The sequence below is a fragment of the Mastacembelus armatus genome, chromosome 13 (genome assembly GCF_900324485.2).
Source record: "Mastacembelus armatus chromosome 13, fMasArm1.2, whole genome shotgun sequence".
Classification (NCBI taxonomy): domain Eukaryota; kingdom Metazoa; phylum Chordata; class Actinopteri; order Synbranchiformes; family Mastacembelidae; genus Mastacembelus; species Mastacembelus armatus.
This window is the reverse complement of record NC_046645.1, coordinates 18,453,487-18,477,604: the sequence shown is the minus strand read 5'-3', so window position 1 is coordinate 18,477,604 and position 24,118 is coordinate 18,453,487. Positions and strand designations below refer to the sequence as shown.

Genomic DNA, 24,118 nt, shown 5'->3' with positions numbered 1-24,118 from the left:
TGTATATGTATTGTTGCAATGGGTTATGAGAGAAGAGGTTGTAATTCTTACCCCAGTCATCATATCCATGTGTTAGCTCATGACCAATGATAGCTCCTATTCCTCCATAGTTCAGAGACCTGGCAGCAGGAAGGAGAAACATGGAACATTAGATAATGGTATGGTGTTATAAGAAAATGCACCTCTGCCTTATCTTACTATTCACACAGATTAGAAAACAGATATCTGTCACATGTGAGGCAAACTCAGCACGGGGATCCCTCAGCTGCAGTCTGAACATAAATCTTAATTTTCCAGGTTGTTAATACAAGGTCCCAGTCTTGTCTAAGCAAACCACTGGCCCACACCTGCATGTGTCCATTCCCCTACTCAATGCTTCCATAAGCCTGCGGGCTGCTCCACCACTCCTTGACCCTGGGCAGAGCTCGAGTGCTGTCTTTGCCACACATGCAGAGAACAATGAGAGGGCAGACTCAGGGCTATTCACATGGCTACATCTGAAAATGACTTTCTGACAGCTAGTCAATACGCTGCCTCACACTGGGCCCCTACTCCCTCGCTAAACTAACTGGCTGATTGAAGCTTCATTATACTTGATGTGATAGTGAAGGTGTGTGTGTGTGGAGGGGCATGTGTGGTTGAGTGACTGTGAGCAAAAGTGAGTTTATGGGAGGTTAGGGCTACCGCAGTAATAAAGTCGAGGGGGCAGCCTCTCACACACACACTTAAATACAATCATTAATATTGATTAGCATGCATGGCAGCGGGTAGTGAGTTGTGGTGATCGCTTTTAATGAAGATACAGAAGTGCTAGCTAATGTTGGGTACACAAGCTGCTAAGTCTAATTATCTCATATTTGTGAGGAGTGTGTGTGTCTGTTTTGCTCAGAGTAGCTGGTGTGAAGCAGGAGGTGCAGCTCTTTGTACTGGACTGTATATGTTGCCCTAGAATAACTGGCAACTGTAGGTGAGCTCTGGTTAATGAGGGTGTGTATGTTGCAAGGCACAGTCTTCAGTGCTGCACTGCATTGACTTCTTTCTGACCACTTCTCCAACCACATCTAAACTTTTTGAGTTGATTCCCTTTCAGGCAGGTTTTACTTCATGCCAGTGTTGTATGAAAATTAACTTGAAGAGATTTGAATCTTACTTGTGACACGTCACCAAGAGCAATTCATTTTCATAATCAACTAATGGTCATTTTAATATAAATAATGCAGTTAAACCAATCGTTTTTATTTACAGTGTGTTGTCTTCTGAATGTTTATTACTACCCACAATCATGGAAAACAGTTCATCCTGTATTGCATGAACTTGTGTTTATGCAGCTTAATATTCAATATGGTTTGTCACCTCTCATACTCCAGTCTCAGATGGATTTTGAGTAGTACTGACTTAAATGGAAAACAATTATGGTCTATGGTAAGTCAGTTTCTAAACTTATATTAAGCTTTAAATGGCCTGTGGTCAAATATACACACATTTGTAATTAACAGACTAAGCCCCTGCAGTCTCTTGGGTAAAGCCTTTTAAAGAGGTCATCATGATATTATGGAGCCCCTTAAGTATCAGGTGGAAATTATTTTATAGATTTTGTTTTGGGTCACCTCGCAAAAAGTGTTGCATTGCGTGCATTACATTAGCTTACCTAATACTACATTAACGTTAATTAGCCACATGCTAAATGCGTCCCATTACAACCCATTGTTTGTTGTCACACAAGTCTATTTTGCGTAATTTAACACTGAGGTCGCAGATTGGTTTTAAACCGACTCTTTCTTTCTTTCTACCAGCTTAGCTGGTAGTGGCCCCCAATAGCTGCCATTCAAAATGTGACGGAAGTGAATGTGTCCGGCGTGTCGCGTTCAAGGGCCCAGTAAAGCTACTGTGATGCACACAATGCAAATCATTTTGTGATGCAACAGGGAAAGTATAGCGAGCGAACGCAAAACTATTGTGAGTCAGTCTAAAGAAATATTCCCATCTGATACCTAAGGGGCTCCGTATGATATAGACTGAGGACAGGCAGACCGGTACAAGGTACAAACTACAAGCTGCAAAAAAAGTGTAGCGACACATTTGGGCAAGTCTGTAAAACTAAGGGGAGGACAAAAACCAAACCCAGACCATCAAGCAGCTTTACAACCTCAGGTCCTCATACAAAGCGGAGCATTTATTGAATACGGATATGACGATTAATCAATGTAGCTAATCCAGTTCCGCTAACAGTAAAGTCACATTTTAAGTGAAGTCATGTTCAGACAGGAGACCGGGGGACGCGTTTTCCTCCTGTATGTACAAAACCGTCCTCTGCTGTTTAAGCTACTTCGCAAATCACATTCACGACAATCAGAGCCATTCCCTTACTTGACTGGCTAGACCTGTGCTAGCCCGCCCTAAATCGACTAGATTAGGTATCCTCAGGCAGTATAATGTAGAAGTTTAGGATATGTCAGTCTAGTTTACATTAGTGACATTTTCCTGAATTTTAATATATAAGAATTTTGATGCTAGTTGTTGCAGGGAATGTACTTTGTTCCTGCTTAACATAAAGATGATACATTTTTCATAAAATAAAATATTGCTATTGGCCATGAAACATCCCTTATGTTCCTGACCTTAATCAAAAATACAATACGATTTCACATTAAATACACAACACAAAAATCACTTTAGTTCTTATTTAAATATATGATTTAAGATATAAATAGCTTCATCCAGCCTGGCTGTGTCCTTAATTTCTACAATTTCCCATTAAAAAGAAAGTATTTGAAAGTCACAAATGGGAATACCTGAGATGAATAGTACTGATAGAGACAGACAGGGAAGCCATCCACTTTCATGGACCATCAAATTACTCAATGGACTTAAATTTAGGGAGGCGACCTCTCAATGACACCTGTTCCATTAGTAGGACCTTGTTCAGTAATTGAGCTCTTGGTGGGTAGTTAAATTAATTTAATCAGGTGTGTTGGGACTTGAGGGACGCAGAGGCGTGCCAGTCTGACACTGCCTTTAATGACTTTTGTTGTTATGGTTATGGAGATGTTGCCTCTCCATGGACAACAGCAGGGAAAAGGAGGGACAAGGGAAGGATACTTACTGTGGGAACTCAGGGTTGTAGAGGGTGGGCTGAAGGATGCCAGCAGGAAAGACTGGAAAAGAGATAAAACATGAAGGAAGTGGAAAAGCTACAGTGTACAACTCAAATTAATGTGACACAATCTGGTTTCACTACAAATGTGAATGAAAAAATGGATGCAGTCTCCTTAAGAAGTAAAATAACAGTTTGCATTAAAATGAAAAACTACTTATGATGACTAAACCTGTTACAGAGAAGAAAAGAAGAACTTCATCAGTGACACTGCTATTATAATTAGTATCTCATGTAGCTTGCAGTGTGCTGATGGCCTTGTCAGGATTAGATTTCTAAACAAGCTACAGAAGTCATAGATTTTTTTCACAGATCAGGAGTCCTCCATGTGACAGTGGACTGTACTGTGTAAAAAATTGGTTTTAAAATCCAAACAAAAACCACCTAAGGATGTTTTTCCCCCAAAACTTTAACTTTGTTTCTTATTTAGTCTTTAGTATTAAACATTGGGGTTATGGAAACTGGTGACTAGCCAGGAGAGCCACTGGGTTAGAAATGTTCATTTGTTCAACACTTTGGTTTATAACCAGATAACTAAAAACCTAGTGATATTAATATCAAACCTGGGCTGTACTTTGTCTGCTTACAAAATGTTAGTAACAATGTTAGTAACAGATTGTGGGATGCTCAAGTATCAACATTACAACAGCAAAATCAATCATTTTCTGGTGATGAGTAAACAAAATCAAACTGACTGACTCTACATCATTTTGTTAGAAAAAGAAAGAAAAATCCCTTATATTTACGGTATGATAGAGCAATCTTTAATCTCTAATTAAACCTTTGGCCATTTCTCTTTATCTTTAAACAGGTTCTAGACATGATATAAAGGAAGCCAAGGGTGTGGGTTTGGTGGTAACACTTATGTTGGCTATTAATTTGGAAAAAAAAAAAAGAAAATTAACTAAGTTACAGCAGAAAAAGAGGACCAGCTAAGAACTGAAATGTCTGAGTTAAGTTAGAGACTAAATGGGTGCAAGTTTAAAAAAAATAACCCAAGGGCTCTTGATGACTGTGTTTGTCTGACTCCTCCTGTCCTCTAGCATCAGCTCGCAAGCACACCATTGATTTTTCCACAAGAGACTTAATCCAGCAGGCAAGCTGGCACAAAGTGTGGGTCGAGCCTGGGAGAAAACCAGGAGAAGGAGGAGTGACATCGCAAGGTTAGATTTGTTAAAGCTTGGGAAGGTGTTACTGTTTGTTTTTCCTCCAGGGGGGCATTAAGCACTATAGGTGAGGTGAAGTTTAAAGTGAGAGGGCATATGATAAGAGGTGGACGCTTGTTTTTCTAAGCGGCAGTCATGTTTAACTTGTTGAAAACAGTTGGCAACATGGTGTAATTGTGTGTAACTAATAGATGGTCTGTGTCATGGTGCAGAATAGCAATAGAGGAAGAATTGTGTGTGTGTGTGGAGAGACAGATGACAGAGAGAACAAATATCAGTATGTACAATGAAGAGTCACGCATTCACCCATTTGGTTCTTGTTAGGGAGGTAGTAGGCATTAAGGGCCTGAGGGGGTAGAAGCCACCTGAGGAGAAAAACAGTGTCAAACAAATAGGATTTTAAAGATGGGATTGCACACACACACACAAAAAAGAAAAATCACCAATCTAGCTACTCGAAACATACCCAGATCCTGAATTGAATCCCAAATGCCTCTCCCTATCTCTCCAAAGCCCCTGGTGAGAAATAGTGTGTGTGGTCGCACGGCCAGAGATCCTCTCTGCATATGAAACCATGGCCAGTTCCTTTATAGTAATCCACTCAAAGCCAGACCGCTCAATTGACACAAAATCCCCTAAAATGACTATCTCTTAAGTGTGAGATGCCCTTGTTCTTAGAGTGAAAGACTGATGGATCTGTGATCAGACAGATGAAGGGGAGACAAACAGGGAGGAGGAGTAGGAGTGTTTTTTTATTTCCCTGTGACAAGACAGAGCGAGTGATGAAAGGTTCACTTTTTAGTGATAAAGGGGGAGTATGTGATTTAACTCTTCAGGGCGTTGAGTGTGGGCTAATGATACAGTTGTTTTGAGCACCCTGGAATACTAATGTGACTATAATTTGTTGTCATAGCAGAGAGGCACTCAATCCAGGCATACATGGCTCTATTTTAGAAAAATGAAGTGCATGTCCCACAGCACTTTTCCTGCCTGGCTGCTCTAGATAAGTAAATCAAATGGATTTTCTCCAGCTGCATATGTCGATGTGGTATCTGTTTGTTTCATTTAGAGGCATATCAACAAATATGTCAAACTGAAAAGGGCTTTGCAGGGACACATGTTAGGCATGTCAAACATATTAGAGACACACACACTCAGTAGTGTAACTGTGGCGTCTGGTGTGAGCCTCAGCTGCCTGAGCTCATGCAGGATTTCAGAGGTATTAACTGTCTTTAATTGCTTTGTGCTGCATGGCAGTGAGCTGAGATGTTACTGTAGCTTGTGTAATGTGAGGAGACTCACGCTGTCTTGTCCACCTCTTCATGGATCTTCTTGACTGACAGCTTGATGTTGAACTTGATACTGTTGAGGATGTTCTTAAAGTAGGTCTTCTCATCCACATCAAACTGCAACACCACAGATAAAGTGAGCACAAATGTAAATACCTTTATTGTAAACTGTGTATTTAAGTGATAGTTGGACTTTTTCGGAAATGTACTTTCTGAGAATTAAAGTAGTGGTGTATTTATGTACAATAAACCTTTGAAATGATTTGCATTAATTAGTCATAAATTGACTTCAGATCCAATGGGATCAAACCTAATGTCCTTGTGTAGCTGCAGATCGGACTTGCTTAAAGTTGAGAAGAAACCTGTCCTCACATACCTGCTTTCTAGCATGTCTGGTGTGAATGTCCCTTTTTAAGTCACCCTACAGCAGCTTTGTTGGGCTCTGAGTGTAAGTCTGAGTCACCAGAATCTTGTAACACACTTTGACAGACTTGGAAATTAATTTTCCCTCAATGATTACAAGCTGCCCAGGCCCAGAGGCTGCAAAGCCTCCTCAAATCATAATGCTCTCACCATCCTTTACTTTTGTCATAATATTTATATGTTGGTCTGCAGTACAATTTCCACACTATGTGTAGTTCTGTGTGTTCTTTTCCAAACAATTCAACCTTTGTTTCCGTCCATAAGATTTTCCCAGTAGGGTTGTGGAGTAAACTTCAGGCATGCAGTGATGTTTCTTTTGGACAGCAGCAGCTTCCTCTGTCCTGCTATGAACTCCATGCTCCACACAACCTGCATATGGTAGGCTCATGAACGGGGATTGTTAACCAGCTCCAATGATTAATTTGAGCCTCTAGCTGTAGCTCGGTGCTGTGTTTTTTTTTTACTTCATTGAGCATTCTGTGTTGTCCTTTAGGAGTCATCTTATCTGGGTGCCCACTTCTGGGGAGACTAGCCATAGTACTAAATCATCTCCTTCTGCAGACAGTTTGTGTAACTGTGGACTCATAATCTAAACTGTTTGTGATTACTGTGCAGCCCTTTCGACCTTTATGCAAATCAACAACTCCTGATACTTGGCATAGTTCACATCAGCAGATGTGAACTGAGCCCTTCTTGTTAACAGCAGTTAACTTTTGTTGAAAAAAAAAAATTCAATATTCTGATCCATCCCTTATTTACTGTAAAGGTTTTTGACCTCTAATAGAGCCAAAGAACAATGTTCTTATGAGAGAGTCCCTGTTTTGTATGAGGCCTGTGCACAGGCATTCAGGTGACATCATACACATTTATGTTGATGACTTTTCATGTTTTTTTACTAAGAGTTAGAAATAATGTGTCAAAGGTCTGTGGCAATGAGCTGACATGACAACATGGATGTAAAGGCCTTAGCTCTAAAAATATTTTTAAAAACTGTTGTTGCAAATGTTTTATGAGGAAGAAATTCACTGTATTTAGGTCAGAAACACTATAGAGGCAGAGGTAACTTTGTCTGTTTAGAAATGCCACAGGGCACCTTTAGGTAGATGTAGTAATACTATGAAATACATCAAAATAAAACTATCATTGCACAGATCAGCACTGTTCATAGGGTTATATTACTGTATTGCAGAATTATTACTGCTGATGTATTAATGTACCAGCACCTTTTCAATGTGGCTGATGGAGTTGGAGCTTTAAAATAAATACTATGGGTAGTTTAAACTAGAGCAATGAATCATATTTTGTTTGTTGATCATATGTTTAATCTGTAGAATAACTGGCAATTGGAGCTGTAAAACAAATATAAAACAGGACATTTCAAAAGAGGCCCTCTGTAATGTAACTGAGGGCAAGTATAAAGCAGCATCAAATAGAAACACCAGAGCTCTTGACTAAATGCACTGATCCTAACCAAGACAAGTTAGGCAGTTCCACTATTAGCTCAAACTTTCTTATTTGAATCACCTCTCAGTGTTTGAGTACGAGTTGTGATGCACTCAATCACTTTACAATTGACAGATTTACACTTTCATTCTTTCCACCCAAGTTTAAGCAAAAACTCATCCCAGTTATCCTCAGATGTATAGTATATACATCACTGTTTATGGAGCTGGACCCACAGGTCCTCCATCAATAAATACTTGATTGCATTTTTTAAACAGCTGAGCTGCCTGCTACCAGGTTTCACATGTGATCCATGGTTAGTTCTAGAGACCTTAAGTATATTATTTATTTGAGCAGTCTCATCAGTGTGTGTTGAGTTCATTTACTCCTGTGGATGATGTATTTTTCCTCCACCTGAATACAATCACCCAGTAATGGCTGGTGGGAAATAATTTTAGAGAGACGGCGAGAGAAAGAGACACTAAGGTATGGGATTGGTGTGTATTATGTGTGGGTGTTTGTGTGTCTTCAGGATGACCAGACAGTGCAGAATGAGATAGAAGGCTCATCATGACTCACCCCATATTCTTGATCTATGAGCTCAGGTTTGAGCAGGAAGTCTGGGTATCCTGTCATCACCATCATGTGTTGCAGCTTGGAGAGATGAGGAGGAAGAGAGAATCATGGAGAGGAGAAAATACAGAAAAAGCAACTGTTCCAACATCATCCCACATCCGTTTGGAGTAACTAACAACCACCCAAACACACTCGCTTTTGGACAAAGACACCATCCATACACACACACATAATCAACTAATCATGCAAACCCAATGTAATAGGATTACAGGGAAGCTCTTTATATTCAGGATGGCCCTCTAAAAGGATTATAACTTCAGACTGTAAAAGTATTAGAAGGGATATCTTGCAGTGCAGATCCTAAATCAGCACCACAGAGAGATCCGGATTAAGAGATCCTCACTTCTCAATGTCAAGCCCTTGATGTATTCCATCACACACTTCCATCTAACCCCCAGTAAGAAAATAACTGCAAAGAAATAATTAAATCCTTTTCAAATACTAATCGGATCTGACAGTGAACCGTGTTTGTGATGCAGAAGGTGAGTAAGGCTCAGAACCTTTGCTCTAGCAGCCTCCTTGGTGGCTTCATCCATCCAGTCCAACTCCTGCAGCCTTAAGTCCAGGGAGTGCTTTATGTCCTCCACCAGCTCCTGTACCTGGACAGAGCACACATTATATTGGAAAAACGTTTAATGGTCCAGTGCTAAAGTCTAGTGCGAAACTTAGGCTGCTCTGTGTTGCAAGGCAGAATGTAAGGCTGTGGATCTTACATGTCATGGACATTTTCTGAGGGCTTGCAAAACTGTCCAAAATCAATGTTCTTTTCTGGAGATAGAGTTCAGAAAAATCTTCTGTTTCAAGTTTCAAGTAATGTTAAAGGAATTATAGTAGTGATTATAGTAAATAGAACTGTTTCTCCTAAAATACATCAGGACATGTTGTGTCCTTCAGGCATAACATTGGTAATGCAGAATAACAAGAAAGCTTGTCTTTCCACTCTGTCTCCTGTACCAGATTCAGCTCCTGAGACTCATTAATCCCTGGTCATGCTGAGGTAAGCACCATCAGTGAGTCAGTTAAGGCTACACACATCACCACTGCCTTCGGGTCCAGTACCTCTCATGTCGACAATGAAGTCTCCAACTTGTGCTACGCCAACACCATACAGAGCAATGTCAATGATCAATGTGAAATGATCACTATGGACATGCACAGTACCAAAAATGCAATAACCCAATGTGAGACTTTCTATTATGCCCAGATTAAACACTGTACAGTACATTCATCCTTCCGTGATCTGCTGCTTATCCTGGCACATTCAGGATTGTGGTGGGTGCTGGAGCCAACCCTAGCTGACTTGGTCAAGAGGTGGGATACACTCTGCACAGATCGCCAGTCTATCACAGGGCTGATACATAGAGACAGACAAACGTTCACACTCACATTCTTCACACCTATGGGCAATTTAGAGTCGCCAATTAACCTAACCCAACCTCAAACAGGATTTGAACCCTAGGCCTTCTGGCTGTGATAGACTGCCGATCAGTCTGCTATGCTGCCAATGTACAAACAAAGTAGACAAATACTGTTGATGGCTTGAGTGATGTTTAAAACACTTATGGGGATTTGCACCAAATTCTTTTAATAAAAACCTGCCATTCTGCAGGCTTGATCTGTAAAAGCCCTGTTCCCTGTTCTTGTATTAATCAGAAAGGCTCCACTAGCTTGAAGCATTACTGAAATTTACACTTAGTATCTTATTAGCAACTTAAATAGAACATTAGAAGCTTGGGAAACTAAATTTCAATTAAGGTACTGTACACAAAGAGTAATTAGCACCCAGACTCATCCAGCTGTATCAGACTAGCTTCATGTTGTATAGCTCCGAGCTTTGGCAGATATTTCGAAGTTCACAAGAGTAGATACCTCAGAAAGTATGGGGTTACAGAGGTTAGAAATCCCATTGGGAACCATATCCCCATGTCCAAGAGTGAACATGAGACTGAGATAATAACACATGGGGATGAATTAAGGTGAAAAAGGGCAAACCTGGAGATTAGCAGTGACTGACCTAAGCCGAGAGCAAAACAGAAGTGAGTGAGTGGTAGAGGCTAGAGACAATTTTGACTGGCATGGATCTTACTTCCAGATGACTGTGCAAAAAGTATCTGTCCATATAAAACAGAGATGGACCAACTTAACTGTCCCAGGGCAGTGCAGGAAAATTATGAAGTTGAAGCGGAAAAAGAAAAAAATGTCAGAAAAATGTAGTGAATTCCATTGTTGACACAGTCCTTGAAACTGTGGAAAAGTTTAAATTAGTTTTTCAAGACTGGTAATATCTCAGGTGATTGTAAGATGCTGTTAAACGTATTCAGTAGTAAAGTATTATGATAAAAAATTCAATTCAAGGTCATTTTTCTGGCTTTTCCTTCTTGCTGTCCTTGAATGTCACATGGGGTCACATTGCTAAGATTCTTCTGACCTAGTATTTTTTATGCAAATAAACTGCTCATTACTGAACATGTCACATCCTCATTAAATAAGTAATAAGACTGGAAAGTGTTGTGTGCTTTGTTTGTCCAAGTCTGGTGCAAGATACAGAATGGCTCTTTATGTTAACAAAATAATGGTTGCCAAAACATAACAGTTAAATCATCAAAGCCAGTTTACTGCCATCAGTGCAGCTAATGGAATCAATTAATGCACTGATTCCCAACCTGAACCCAACAGCTTGTGATGCATTATCGAGTTGGATTTAGGCCGTTTTGTGTAAAGTTTTAGCATTGGGTTGGGGTTGGGTTGTTTTCAAATGCAAGTTATTCCAAAATTTTACTTGTTCTGTCTTTAATTGTGCCAGCCCTCTGCGTCCATGTGTTTCTGCTAAGTGTGAAAAAGGAAAACATCAGATGCTTTATCCCAACTTCATACCACATACTACATGCCTATATTTTTTTTTTATATTCTACTGGTTTTTAAGCAAGTATATTAAAATAATCAATATACTTTTGTACAAACATACCAGAGTCACTGATGAATCAATCAAATTAAAATTTTGTCAAAACAGCATCTTTGGAGTTAAAAATGCAAAAAATAATTATGAGGATTTTCTTTATGACTGAAATATGGGCAATAACATACGTCAATAACAGATCATGTATTTTTCAGGACTGGTTTGAGTATACAGTTAAAGCTGCTCTTTGGTCTACTCTCAAACTCATTTCGAGCAATAGCTCTTTTCAGCAAAATGATTTTTATAAACTCACTGTACACTACCTGCCCAACACCTCTGACAGTAGCCAGACAACGATGTTCCCAAAACCTGTTATTAGTTACTGGGACTTAATATTAGGAAATTAGAAAATATACAACTAGAGTGAAGTGGAAGCACTGCTTTAGTCAGGAATCAATGAAACAAACTCAAAGTGAGGTTTGGTTGTCACAGTATCAGCCTCATCAGCCACCCATACCTTGGCCTTACTCTGTGAGGAGAAGTGCTGCTGGACAAACAGGGCTCCTAGTGCCATGCCAAAGTGTTTGTTGGCCTGAGTGAGGCAAAGCCTGCCTAGCTCCAGCTGCTGCTCAGTGCCGTCTATCTCCCGAGAAAATTCGTGAATGGTGCTGCGGAAGGCAGTGGACAGGTGTTCACTTAGCGCTGCCACGATGCGCCACAGCATGTAGTTATGGAGAACCCTGGGACAGAGAACACATGAAGGATGGGTCAGTTGCATTATCATAAATTTGATTTAGATATAATTTGTCTCTGAAAACAATATAACAGTTTCACGTAGCCCACATGACAGATCAAAAACTACACGCAGTGAAACATTATTCTACAGATGGTTAATCATGTACATGATCTAGTGTACAATCATCATTTTGGTGTCTGTTCTTGTGTGTTGACTCAAAAATAAGCGTGCTCTTTTTAACCATGCAGTTCTCTACAGAAAACATCTCTCCAATAATATTAAAGTAGCAGAAGCAGCTTCTGCTATGATGCAAGCCCGAAGGACCCATTCCTGTGCAATATAGAGCTCCTTAAAATAAGACTGTAACTTCTGCTGAACAGCAGCTACTGTAGGCACAAGTGGCATTATGGGATAGTGGTAAAAGCTAAACCATAACATAACAGTAACAAAAGTAGAAAAAAAGACCAAGAGTCAGAAACTTCAATTAATTTTAAGCAACTTTAACATAAGCTATTGGTCATAACAGACCAAATAAGACTGCAAGACCTATACAAAGCAGCATTTTAACTCCTCTGAATTAACCTTTTCACTTGAAAAGTGTCTTATTTTTTCTCACATTTAACAGTTAGATCTTACTTTTTATTTGAGACTTTAGCACGCCTCCTCTTTTGCTGGCTTTGTACATCTGTATTTAACTGTAATCTAGTTCCATCTGGTTCAAAGTTTCTGTTTTTCCATCTGCCCTCTAAGAGTTGGAAAAGTTAGAGAGAAAACAAGAGGGAGACAGTGATCGAGAGCGAACAATAAGGAGTCAATAGGCCCCAACAGTTAAAGAACAGCTCCCCCCAATCCAGAGTGACTCTCAGCACAGAAGCAGCAGAGGGGTGAGGAAAGTGTCGAGCGGGAGGAAAGAAAATGGATCATTCATTTATGTATTCAAGCTGTGTTTTCTCCCCCAGACAACTGAGTGCTGGTGTGTCCTCGTGCCCCCACTGGGTGCACACATCTAATCTGCCCTGCAGGGACAAATGCCCCCACCGCCCCTACTGAGGGAGCTCCATGCAGACCTTAAGGCATGTTGTTGTTGTTGTTGTTTTCCTCTGTTTTTTTATTCTCCCTTTGCGTGACAGATATTAAATCAAAAGCCCTTTGGCAACAGCACCTTGAGGTTCCACCAACAGAGCCCTTGTGAAGTGAATTTAATTGACAAAAAAGGGAAAAGGAGGCAGGAGTTGGCGGAAGGGAGGAAAAATAAATAAATGAAAGACTCAGGTGGTGTCCTTGATCATAAGTAACATCAGCTAATCAACATATGTTACAAGTGTGGCTGCTTTAAATGCTTTTGTCTTCACCTGTTTGTTGCACATTAGTTGTTCATACAGGAACTAAAAAGAGGTGCACAGGTATGAGTTTATATTTTCTTCATCTATGTGTGTGTCTGTGTGAGGGTGTGTGCCCATAATTGGAGCAACATGTATGGAAGTCATCTATATGATAATGGCAAAACTTGATGTTTGAGAGAAATGGATGAGATGAGCGACATTTTACTTGAGGTGCCTTTGATGGTAATGACAGTAATCTCAGAGTCAAAGGGAATACTTCACAATGAGCTGTGTGGCTACTGAAAAGCAACTTATCCTAATTATTTTGTTCCTGTGATTTTCTATAGCAAAGTGTTATTTTTCATAACAGCATGGTTGACTGATGTTTAGTGGTGGATTATTTCAGACCTCACCAGAAAACAGGAGAGTACTCCTATGGGTAATTTAGAATCATCCATTAACCTGACATACATGTTTTTGGACTGTGGGAGGAAGTTGGAGTACCCGGAGAGAACCCATGCCAGCATGAGGAGAACATGCAAACTCTGAACAGAAAGGTTTCGAACCAGGAACCTTCTGTTGCTGTGAGGACACAGTGCTAACCACCAAGCCACCATGCTGCCCTACATCCAAAAGAAGTTGCAGAAATAATTTTTAACAGTCAAAAAAGTCTAAGCATGCTATGTCATCTGTCAACCATGGTGCTGGTTCAGTTATGGTTGCCAGTGGATCCAGCGTACTGGCCTTTACTGATTTCACTGCAACATGATGAATGCAGAGGTACACAGGAGCATTCTGTGTGCTCAGACTAGGTCAAATGCATCAAAACACACCGGATGACATTTCATCATTCAAGAGGACAATGATTCTATAAAGCCAAAGCCTCTGCAGAGTTTTACAGGGTTAAGGGATAAAATCTGACTGAGTTGCATAACAATCACTGAAGACCAGACTAAAGGCAGAGAGACCCACAACAACCAAGAGCTGCAGGTTGCTGGCTGCAGCAAAGGTGAGGGAGAGTGTCACCAGGGCAGATACAGAGTCTGCTGTGGGTCAGTGACTTTAGGTAGTCATTGACTGCAAAACATTTTGCACGAAATATCAACAATGATGATTTTGTTTTGATTTCATGTGTAGCTATCCAATTATTTTGGAACCTCCAGTGTTAAAGCCTACATCTCCAAAACAGATATATGGATGTAAACTGGCTCAAATCTTGACACTTTAGACTTTACTGTAGTATTATTTTTTTATTTTCTATTTCAAATTGAATGCACTGAAGCACAGAGCCTAAAAACAAGTAACTTGTCTTACTGTACTGGGCTGGGATTGTAATTACTTTTGCTGATGGGTAATTAGTAAAGCAATCTAATCACACTTTCATTGACTGAGATGTAATAAGCAATTTTCAAATAACTTGCCAATGATGTTAATTAAATAGCATTTTATTACTACTATTATTTTTTATTAGTTTTTAGGATCATGAAATCCACATCGGGCAGCATGGTGGCTGAGTGGTTAGCACCATTGCCTTACAACAAGAAGGCTGTGGGTTTGCAACCCGGCCTTTCTGTGGTGAGTTTGCATGTTCTCCCTGTGCTTGTGTGGGTTTTCTCCAGGTACTCTGGTTTCCTCCCACAGTCCAAAAACATGTATGTCAGGTTGATTGGTGACTCTAAATTGCCCATAGGAGTGAGTGTGAGTGTGTGAGGTTGTTTGTCTCTATGTGGCCCTGTGATGGACTGGTGACCTGTCCAGGGTGGACCCCTGCCTTCCACCCAAAGAGAGCTGGGATAGGCTCCAGCAGATCTCTGTGACCCTGGTTAAGGAATAAGTGGGTATAGATAATGGATGGAAATCAACATCTGCTTCAGTATAGAAACATTGCTTTTAATTAAACAATAGCACCCAGTCTTTCCAGCTTTCCTAAGTTTGCATCACATGCTAGCTAAGATGGAGTTTTACAAAACATGTAATCCTAATTTGTCTTTGACTTCCTAAACAGTGTCAAATCCACCCATGCTCCCCTGGTCACACGTGTGTGTCCATGTGTGCTTTGTGCCGTAATGGAGTTACAACAACGCTAAATGAAAGCAGAGAGCCTGTTGGTACAGACCAAGCAGTGGGTCTTAATCATCGGAGGACTGAGTGAAGGCTCATTAGCTGAATGGATTTTAATGTGGCTAGTTAGAGAGATGAAAAGACACAGTTCCCATGCACTGCATCAACACATTACCACAGGTAATGGCCCTGTAGGTAATGGAGGAGAGGACCTCTATTACAAACTTCTGTAACTTCAGACGGCAAGGAAAGTGAAATTTCTTGAGTTTATCAGAATTAACAAAAGTGTAATAATGACATAAAAACAGAAAATAGCAAATCCAAGCAGCACAAACGTAAAAAAATCTGAAACATTAATGCTTTTTGCTGGAGTCTTCCATCCAAAGCACCTTATAGCAGCATTACTGCATATAATTTCAGCTTAGGAACCCAAACTGGGAATCAACGTTCAGCTGCAGGAAGTTATAGTGATTTGAAATCTTTTGGCCAAAGGCTTTATCTGAAAACACTTTACGACGACTCTGAGCGGCAGACTTAACAGGAAGTGAACCCTCAACTGAAGCTGTTTCATTTCTCATGAATGCACGTGCACGTGGGTCAGGAGGTAGAGCAGGTCGACCATGAACCAGAGGGTTGGTGGTTCAATCCTTGGCTACCCTGGTGTATGAATGTGTGAGCAAGTAGGTAAGTGGATGAATGGACAAATAGTGTAAAAGCGCTTTGAGTACACTTGAGTGTAGAAAAGTGCTATACAAGTATAAGACCATTTACCATATATTCACTGTACGCATCAAATTCAACACATATGAAATAATGGATTGAACACATACACACACCCTCAAGAGTGACAGATGAATGGATGGAGCAGTCGGAGAGAGGGGTAGCAGCAAGGGAGGAATGTGTGAGAGAGACACTGGTGTTGTCATTATGCTTTCCCCTTCATTGGAGGCCTGCTCATCTGGCTAATGGGATTGGCTGCAGTCATTGCGGTGCACAGGGACACACACACACACACGCACGCACACTGGAGGGAGAAAAGAAAAGGATGAGGAGATGGAGGTGTGGCTGCTCTTGTCAGTAGCCTTGTATGATGGGGAAGCCATCAGTGTGATAAAATGGGAGGGATGAAGAGACAGAACAATAAAGAGAAGGACTTGTTCAATAGATGCCTATAGAGACAAAGACAATACATACTATTGTCACTAATGGAGAAAATGTGTTTGCAATGGATAGATTGAGCTGTCAATTGCAACCTCAAACCACTCAGGATAGAACAAGAGGAGGTGAAAAAGCTGATACGTAGAAGGAAAGATGATGAGTCATAAAGGCAAAAGAAGAGGATGGAGTTTGAAAGATGCATGGGTGGACGGATGGGTGAAAAAACATTCCTGGGGTTTGGATGGGAAGGAGAGTGAAAAGACAGACACAAAACAAAAAATACGGTGGAAGCTGTGGACAAAAAAATGAAGCAACATATGGAGGAAGGGAAGAGAATGACAGAGGGAAGCAAAAAGAAGAATGCATGTGGGAAAGAAAGATAAAGGGGTTAAAATAAATAATACCAGAAGGAGGAAAGGAGAGTGAAGGGAGTTGGATGAGAACAAAGGTGAAGTAAGAATTATTTGCTCATTTTTAACTATCCATCCTGTCAACCTGAAGCACACATCTGTCTAACAGCTAAACAAAGCACATGGCTGTCTGTGACCTTTTCACTTCTGAGAGTGCAACTTCCCACTGTTCTTTCAATCGAATAACAATCTAAACCTTTCTCCTCTGTTTTTCTGTATTTATATCAATGTCAGCTTGTACCAGCCTCTTCAAATGTGTTATATCTTCAAGAGTACTTGTTGAACATGTGTGTGCATGCAAGTGAGTGACAGAGTCCAGCAGAGTATGAAAGTATACAAAAGAGTATTTCTGTGGTCCATTAGTGGCCTTGAGAGGAACAAAATCTCCTTTCCATCTGCTCTATTGGACAATGATACAACAGGGCAACACCTTGGCCACAGCTCCTGGTTCCCACTGCACAAGGCTAAACAATGGCACTCTGTGTCTTTGTGTACTATATGTCTGTGTGTGTGTGTGTGTGTCCTGACACAGCTTATACTCTACTGTACAATAATGCATAAATACCAACTCTGCATATCCCAACAATAACAGAAGTGAGAGATATATTTGAAGAAATGAAAATTTCCAGTTTTCATTGACCTTGAACACAGCTGTCAAGTGATTAACATAAGTGATTTTAGTTCCATTATGTCATTCTATTTTTAGAAATGGCAATAATTAGTCTCTCAATTAGATTGTGAGGTTGAACACTGGTCCAGACTCAAATATCTTTGCAGCTACTGAGTGGACTGCCACGATATGTGCAACAGACATGGTTCATGGGTCAAAGAGGAAGAATCCTTACTTTGGTGTTCCCCTGATTCTTCCTCCATGAGAAACATGACATGTGTGATCCCTTAAAATTTAATTTAGCTCCATCATCAGTTCAAAATTAGGTTAAAGGTTATATATTTAATTCTTTGATTTATGACCAAATACCTGGAAAACAAATAAAATTCCCATTAGCCTCAGGTGCAGTTGGTGTTAAGTGCTACTTATCTAATGCCAGTATGGTAACATGTTAATCAACATTAATTAACATGTTGGAGAACATAGTAACCATCCATCCATCCATCCATCCATCCATCCATCCATCCATCCATCCATCCATCCATCATCTATACCCGTTTATTCCTTAACCAGGGTCACGGGGATCTGCTGGAGCCTATCCCAGCTCTCTTTGGGTGAAAGGCAGGGGTACACCCTGGAAGGTGCAGGGAGAACCTACACACAAGCACAGGGAGAACATGCAAACTCCACACATAAAGGTCCCTAACAGGTTTTGAAACCAGGCCCTTCTTGCTGTGAGGCAACAGTGCTAACCCCACTAAGCCACCATGCTGCAGTGTTCTAAATATAATTTTCTGAGTGGGGAAAAAAGCCATTTATTCCAGCCTCCAACTGACTTTTAAAATATCAGGAAATTTTGTCACAGATAATATTTCTCTTTTGGTGAAAATAACTATAAAATGTTGCCACAATGGTACTGGTAGTTACACCAAAATAAAATTAAATATTAACATAAATACCATTCATTCAGGTAATTTTATAGAAGCTACACAATTTGTTTGTATTTTGCTTGATAACAATCTGATACAAATACATAAAACACCAAAACTGGCTAATTTAGGCAGTTTATTTGGTGTGACTATAAGGTCAGCTGTGGTGCTCAATACCTAGTACATTAATTCATAGTAAGAATAGTAGACATTACACACGCTAGCCCAGAAATGTTAACAAGATTTTTCACTTTATGGTCAAATTCCCACTGTGACCCCAATCTAAGAACTAACTTCAATTACCTGTTTGTGTACAGGTGTATTTTTTTCTTGTAACAAACTATCTCATAACAGGCAACAGACCCCATGATGTGAGAACCTGGGGGCATTTTTAACCAAGTGCTCATGAGCTATTCCAATGAATAACACCCCTCAGGAAATGGAATAGCTCTATTTATCTATTTGTATGTGGGTGACTGTGTGTGCGTATGAACTAGCAATGCAGACCATTGTCTAAAGCCCAACAATGAACTTCCTGGGACACAGAACCTGGAGACAGACTGGAGGTGGAAGGAAAATGGAGAATAAGTAACAACAAAAAAAAAAGATTAAAAGAGACAGAATGATGTAAGAAAAAGGAGGAGAGCAGGAGCAGCTGAGCAGGAAGATGGCAGGAGGTGGAGAAGAAAGGAGAGCAAAGGCGTGTTAAGGGATTGCGGCAGAACTGGGGGAATGAGAGGGTGATCATGCAAAGTTGAGAAGGAGAGAGACATATTGAGGAGGAGGAGGGAGACTGATGGCGAGAGCAAGGGGAGAAAGGGACTGGAAAGAAAAGAGTTTTGGCGAGAAAGAAAGACATTGACTCAAAGTTAGAGGCAGAGTTGGAGAGTGGAAATCAAAAAAATTAAGTTTGGGAAAACAAAAATAAAATAGTCATGGAAGTCAAAATTAGAGGATGGTAAGCCTATTGTCTTTCAAAATAAAAAATGGGAATTTCGCAATTCTAATCTGAATTTGAAGCATTTCTATTTTTATTTATTGTTAGTGTTTTCTATTATTCCTAATTTTAGCATTTCATTCTTTTTTGATATGGTCTTACATACGTTAGAGGTCAACAATGTGCAAAATTAGCTAGTCCTGGTTAAAAGATTAACCTTACTTCTTTTTCACTATACATGAAAAGTGCCACTTACACTGATAGCTTGTGAAATATCAGGTGGGGCCAGTTCTCATATTTAGTCATTTCATTTTTATTTTTTTACCAAATTATCTTTGTTGAATTCCAGTTAGTCATTTTAACCAACACATAGTGAACTTAAACAGATCACTGCTTCTTTTACAGTCTGCTAAAAATATGACCAACAATGGATTCCACTGCTACAGTATGTGACAGTAATAATGTGTGTAGTTTCATTCTAGTGCATTAATGAACAAGCGATTAAAGGAAGAAGACATGATGCATGGCATATACAGGTGGAAAAGAAACAAAATGCAGGGGGACAGGATGATTGAGCAATAGTGTAAAATGTGTTACTAAAGCCATTGGTGAGTTGGATGGACAAACATTGCAAAAAGACGATTGGTAAACATTAAGGGAAGAGAGAGACCATCTACTTTCTCTAGCCTGAGAAGAAGTGGACCTGGGCTAACAGATATGACAGTGGTGATGGGAACTATATTTTTACATAGGATTGTGAATCACTTAATGACACAACCCTAACTCAGTGCTAGTTTCTTTGAGTGTTGTGATTACAAGCACTTCACAAAGAGGGAAGAGAGGTAAGAGAATTTCTGTTTTCCAAAAAAAAATGAATGCAAACTTGAAATATATGATAGAGAAGAAATGTTTTACACTGATGGGAAGCTGAGCTAAAACTCTGCAAAAATATATGACCTTTTGTGGTTTAGTCTTTTTAAGCATATGTCCTGTATAATGTGAACAGAATGGACAAAAATCAGATAATAAATTGTGTAAAATGGAAAAAAAAGAAAAGAAACGGCCATTGCGTGATGTTGCATGATGCTACAGTGGATATTTAGGCTGGGCTAATGTGGAATAAAAGAAGTCTGGGATAAAAGAAGAAAATGATAAAGAGCAGTAGATTATAAAGTGGTGCTGATAAACCCCTGTCTAAATGTGAGACTGACCTCAAGTCCTGTTTTGAATGTGTCTGGTTCTTTCTCTGGTTCAATGCTAAATGCTGGGGAAAAGCAATGTCAGATACTGGAACGTCTAGATGGGATGGTTGCTTAGCTGGTTGGTCATGTGAAATCATGTGTTTCTCTTCCTTTGCATTTACTGTAGCTCTAATCTGGTCTGTGCAGTGATCCAGATGTGCCAATAATGACTGTTCAGTGGCTTGGGCTAGTAGCAAGAAGGTAAATGTGAGTCTGACCTAAACGTTAGTTATGTATCACCAAATCAAATGTGATGGGAATTCTTCTTTGTGGCACAAAACATGACTGACTGAAAATTTGGTTGGTAGCACAAATTTCTAGTTGCTACTGATTTGGGAAGACAAAAAACACGGTTAGCTAACAGGCTGAAACAAAGTAAATGGAATGGCAGCTGAATGTGATTATCAGGCGGTGTGGCACAGAGCTTTCAGGGAAAAGCGGTCATCTTTATGAAAAACTGACACTGACTCATACTCTCTCATTGGCGTCAGATAACTCACCACCTGTACTGTTCAACAAGAATATGATCCCGTCAAATAATTCACAAGTTAATTCATATATTTCTTAGAGAGCTGTGTAGCAGACCTAAGGCAGGAGAAAGGTTCACATTCCAAGACTTGTACCTTTTTTGGGAATTTATGGCTCTAAAACTTTTAGTGACCCACTAAGGTACACAACAGGGTGGTACAGGCCCTCTCCACCAAATACTGCACCGTCAAGACTCCATTTGATAAAGAGCAGACCACCGGCTCTTACTGAGAGAACCCTCTTGACAAAGAAACTCCCCTACTTACACCTGGCCATAAATACCTTGAAACTACTCCCTTTCAGGCAAGACCTGAAACCTATACAATGACTTATGAACTGTCCTTGTAATATTTCCGCTTGTCATGGAGCAGGTTTTGATTTCCGGTTCTGGACTTTTATTTTGGTGTTTAGTTTCCTGTAGCGCCTGTATGTTGTGGTAGGTAGCTTTATGTTTATATCATCAGTATAGATTAGATTAGTATTTGTTTAGTTAGTCTTTTGTTCATAGTGTATTTATAGCGCTTGCTTTGCTTTGTTTTTTGTTGAAGCATTATATGATGTTCCTGACGTTACTGCTGATGTATGTGAGTTTTTGTTTGCCAGAGTAGTGCTGAGTAGTTTAGATGCAGAGTGGCGGAGTATATTTTATTAGACGCCGAGCGGCGGGGTTGCCTTGTCGGCGCTTTGTGTGTGAGTGTGTGCTCCGCTGTACCTGATACTGGTGGATCCAGGGAGAATAAAAGACTGACTGTCCTGCGCCTCTTCACTCATCTTCGTTCCATCACTCATCATCAAAACACTGCTTTAATTGCTGACTATGTAACGTGCGTCCAGACTTATACAGAGCATTGCTGTCAGACTATGGTCTGGCTGTGCTATTGTTTTCCTGGCACTCATGTTTGTAGTTAATACATATAAATATGTGACGTTTTGATTTTCATTCATGTTGTTGCTGAACTATTGACTCTGGTTAGTTACTAAGTTTGACATGTGTTTGAACTTTGCTGGGTGGAAAAAGAAATTATTGTTCCCATCTTAGAAAAACATTGTTACAACTTAAAACTTCCTCCTAAACTGTGTTTAGACCTCAGACTCAAACACAGAACATAAATTAATTTCAAGATTTCTTTTCCACCACTGTAAACAACCTGCTGTTAGAATGTTATGTTTTATTCCTTAATTCATCTAGTTTCTCAGATCAGTTCTCTCTCTATTTCCCCCTGTGTAAATAGCATGTATATATTGTAAATAGCTGAATAAATCTTTAATAGGCATTTGTGACTGGCATCACTATTTCACACAGTAAATATGTCACTGAATTGGAGAACTCTCCCTAAGATTGTAGACTGACTTCCTGTATTGTTAATAGACTGGTTGATCCGCCATCAAAGGATCTCGTGCCCCAAATTATGAAGATGGTTTATGATAGTCATAATTCATGTACCAGATATAACGAACCTTCATGTTCAATACATGTATATATTTATAATCACTACAGCTTTATTAGTGAAATTAAAACAACTAATCATTTGTTTGTAGTGGGTTTTTGCTGGTAATTGATTTCATAGACACAGAACATTTAGGGTTCAAAATAAAAATCTGATTTTGGTAAGAGGGTGCCATTCATTTAGATAAGTTCCATTTTGATCAATAAATTAATGACATACACTACGTGTGTGTACTAGACCAGTGTATATAAATTTATAGTAGGCAGCATGGTGAGTTGGAAATGGTGAGATGAGATAATAAAATTACCAACATTGAATGTAGTCATAATGTCATGAACTGGTGAATCGTGAAATTGCCAGAATATCTGAATGGGTTATACTACCAGACTGGCAGACAGACATGTATCCAGTCTCAGACATAAATGACAAGCAAGTAATCCAGCTGCCAGTCATCCAGCCACCCAGCCATGCATTAAGGCTTCAGGCTGTTGTGCATTTGTGTAGAGCACAGTGACTATTGGCGAGCTGTCAGTGGCTGTAATACACATCCGGAAGTGCAACAACCCTCTAAGGCCTCCCCTGGAGTCTGTCAAGAAGAAGAAGGGGAAAGAGAGTGTGTGTGTGTTTATGTGTGTGTTTATGTGTGTGTCCATCCATGTGCGTCTGTGTCTGAGTCTGCAGGTGGTGGAAAGGTGTGGGTGTAGATCAATAATAATCAGCTGCTGTAGAACTGGAAGTTCACCAAACAGTGATTCACTTTAAACACACATACACCTATAATGCATACATAAATACATGCAGAGCAACACTCAAAACCCAATCTATACACCTCATGACATTGCATTATACCTGAAAAGTGCAGTGACAGCCTGAAACTAAAGGCAATCCACACACAAAACAACCTCAAACAAAACCGCTTACTCACACTCAAAAAGTACCGACTCAAAAATGCATGCATCTAAAGTCATCGATTTTCCATACACCTCAGCGCCCTCATCTTTCTCTCCCCTCTCCATACCACCAACCCACACCCCACCCCCAGTTGCCTCTTCCTTTACCTCTTCGAAGTGGTCTTAATGATATCTGAGACTTTCTGTATGTAGTCAGTGGCGAGCACCACAATCTCTTCATCTTCTGAGAAGTTGTCATGGAAGATTCTGTCCAGCAAACGTTTCCAGTGAAGCTATGGTGAAAGGAGGAATGATAGTGGTTTACGTCCCAAAGAATCATGTAGTCTACAGTACCTTCTCAAAAAAAAAATGCACATACATGCACTGATTCCTAGAGTCATGATACAAATCATGACTGTTGGTATACAGAATACCTCCAGCAGCCAAAAAAGGTCACAATGTTCCCGAGAATACACAATATAATAAAAAATAACTGAAAACAATAATGTGAAAGTTTATTTTTTAAGTAAAAGTATAATCAATTGTGTTTATAGACTAGATACCTCACTAATCATTTAAAATTTCCAGTGTTTAATAAAATAATGATTAGATAGGGTCATTTTTTTCTGTCTGAAAAGAAAAGCTCTTTGCTGAACTCCTCACAATGTAAATTGCATTATGATAAAGGATTATGAGTAGAAACTACTTTGCTTTAGAGGGTAACAAGCTAAAAAGAATTCCAAAGAAACTGCTTTAGATTGTCAGAATGAGCTATAAACATTGTTAGACTCCCTTTCTTTCTATTTTGTCTTCACATTGTTTGTGGGGGACAGTTTTTAAG

General features: G+C 39.8%; 1 protein-coding gene across 1 annotated transcript in view; it reads right to left on the bottom strand.

Moving 5' to 3' along the window:
* ecel1 (endothelin converting enzyme-like 1) overlaps positions 1-24,118 on the bottom strand; it is a 43,485-nt gene that overhangs the window by 7,382 nt on the left and 11,985 nt on the right. Inside the window, exons 6-13 of the mRNA XM_026298505.1 lie at positions 23,446-23,570; positions 11,525-11,747; positions 8,612-8,710; positions 8,055-8,129; positions 5,623-5,726; positions 4,627-4,685; positions 3,104-3,155; positions 52-119 (exon numbers count right to left, since the gene is read on the bottom strand). Coding sequence (XP_026154290.1) covers positions 52-119; positions 3,104-3,155; positions 4,627-4,685; positions 5,623-5,726; positions 8,055-8,129; positions 8,612-8,710; positions 11,525-11,747; positions 23,446-23,570 — 805 coding nt within the window. The remainder of the gene's footprint in view (positions 1-51; positions 120-3,103; positions 3,156-4,626; positions 4,686-5,622; positions 5,727-8,054; positions 8,130-8,611; positions 8,711-11,524; positions 11,748-23,445; positions 23,571-24,118) is intronic.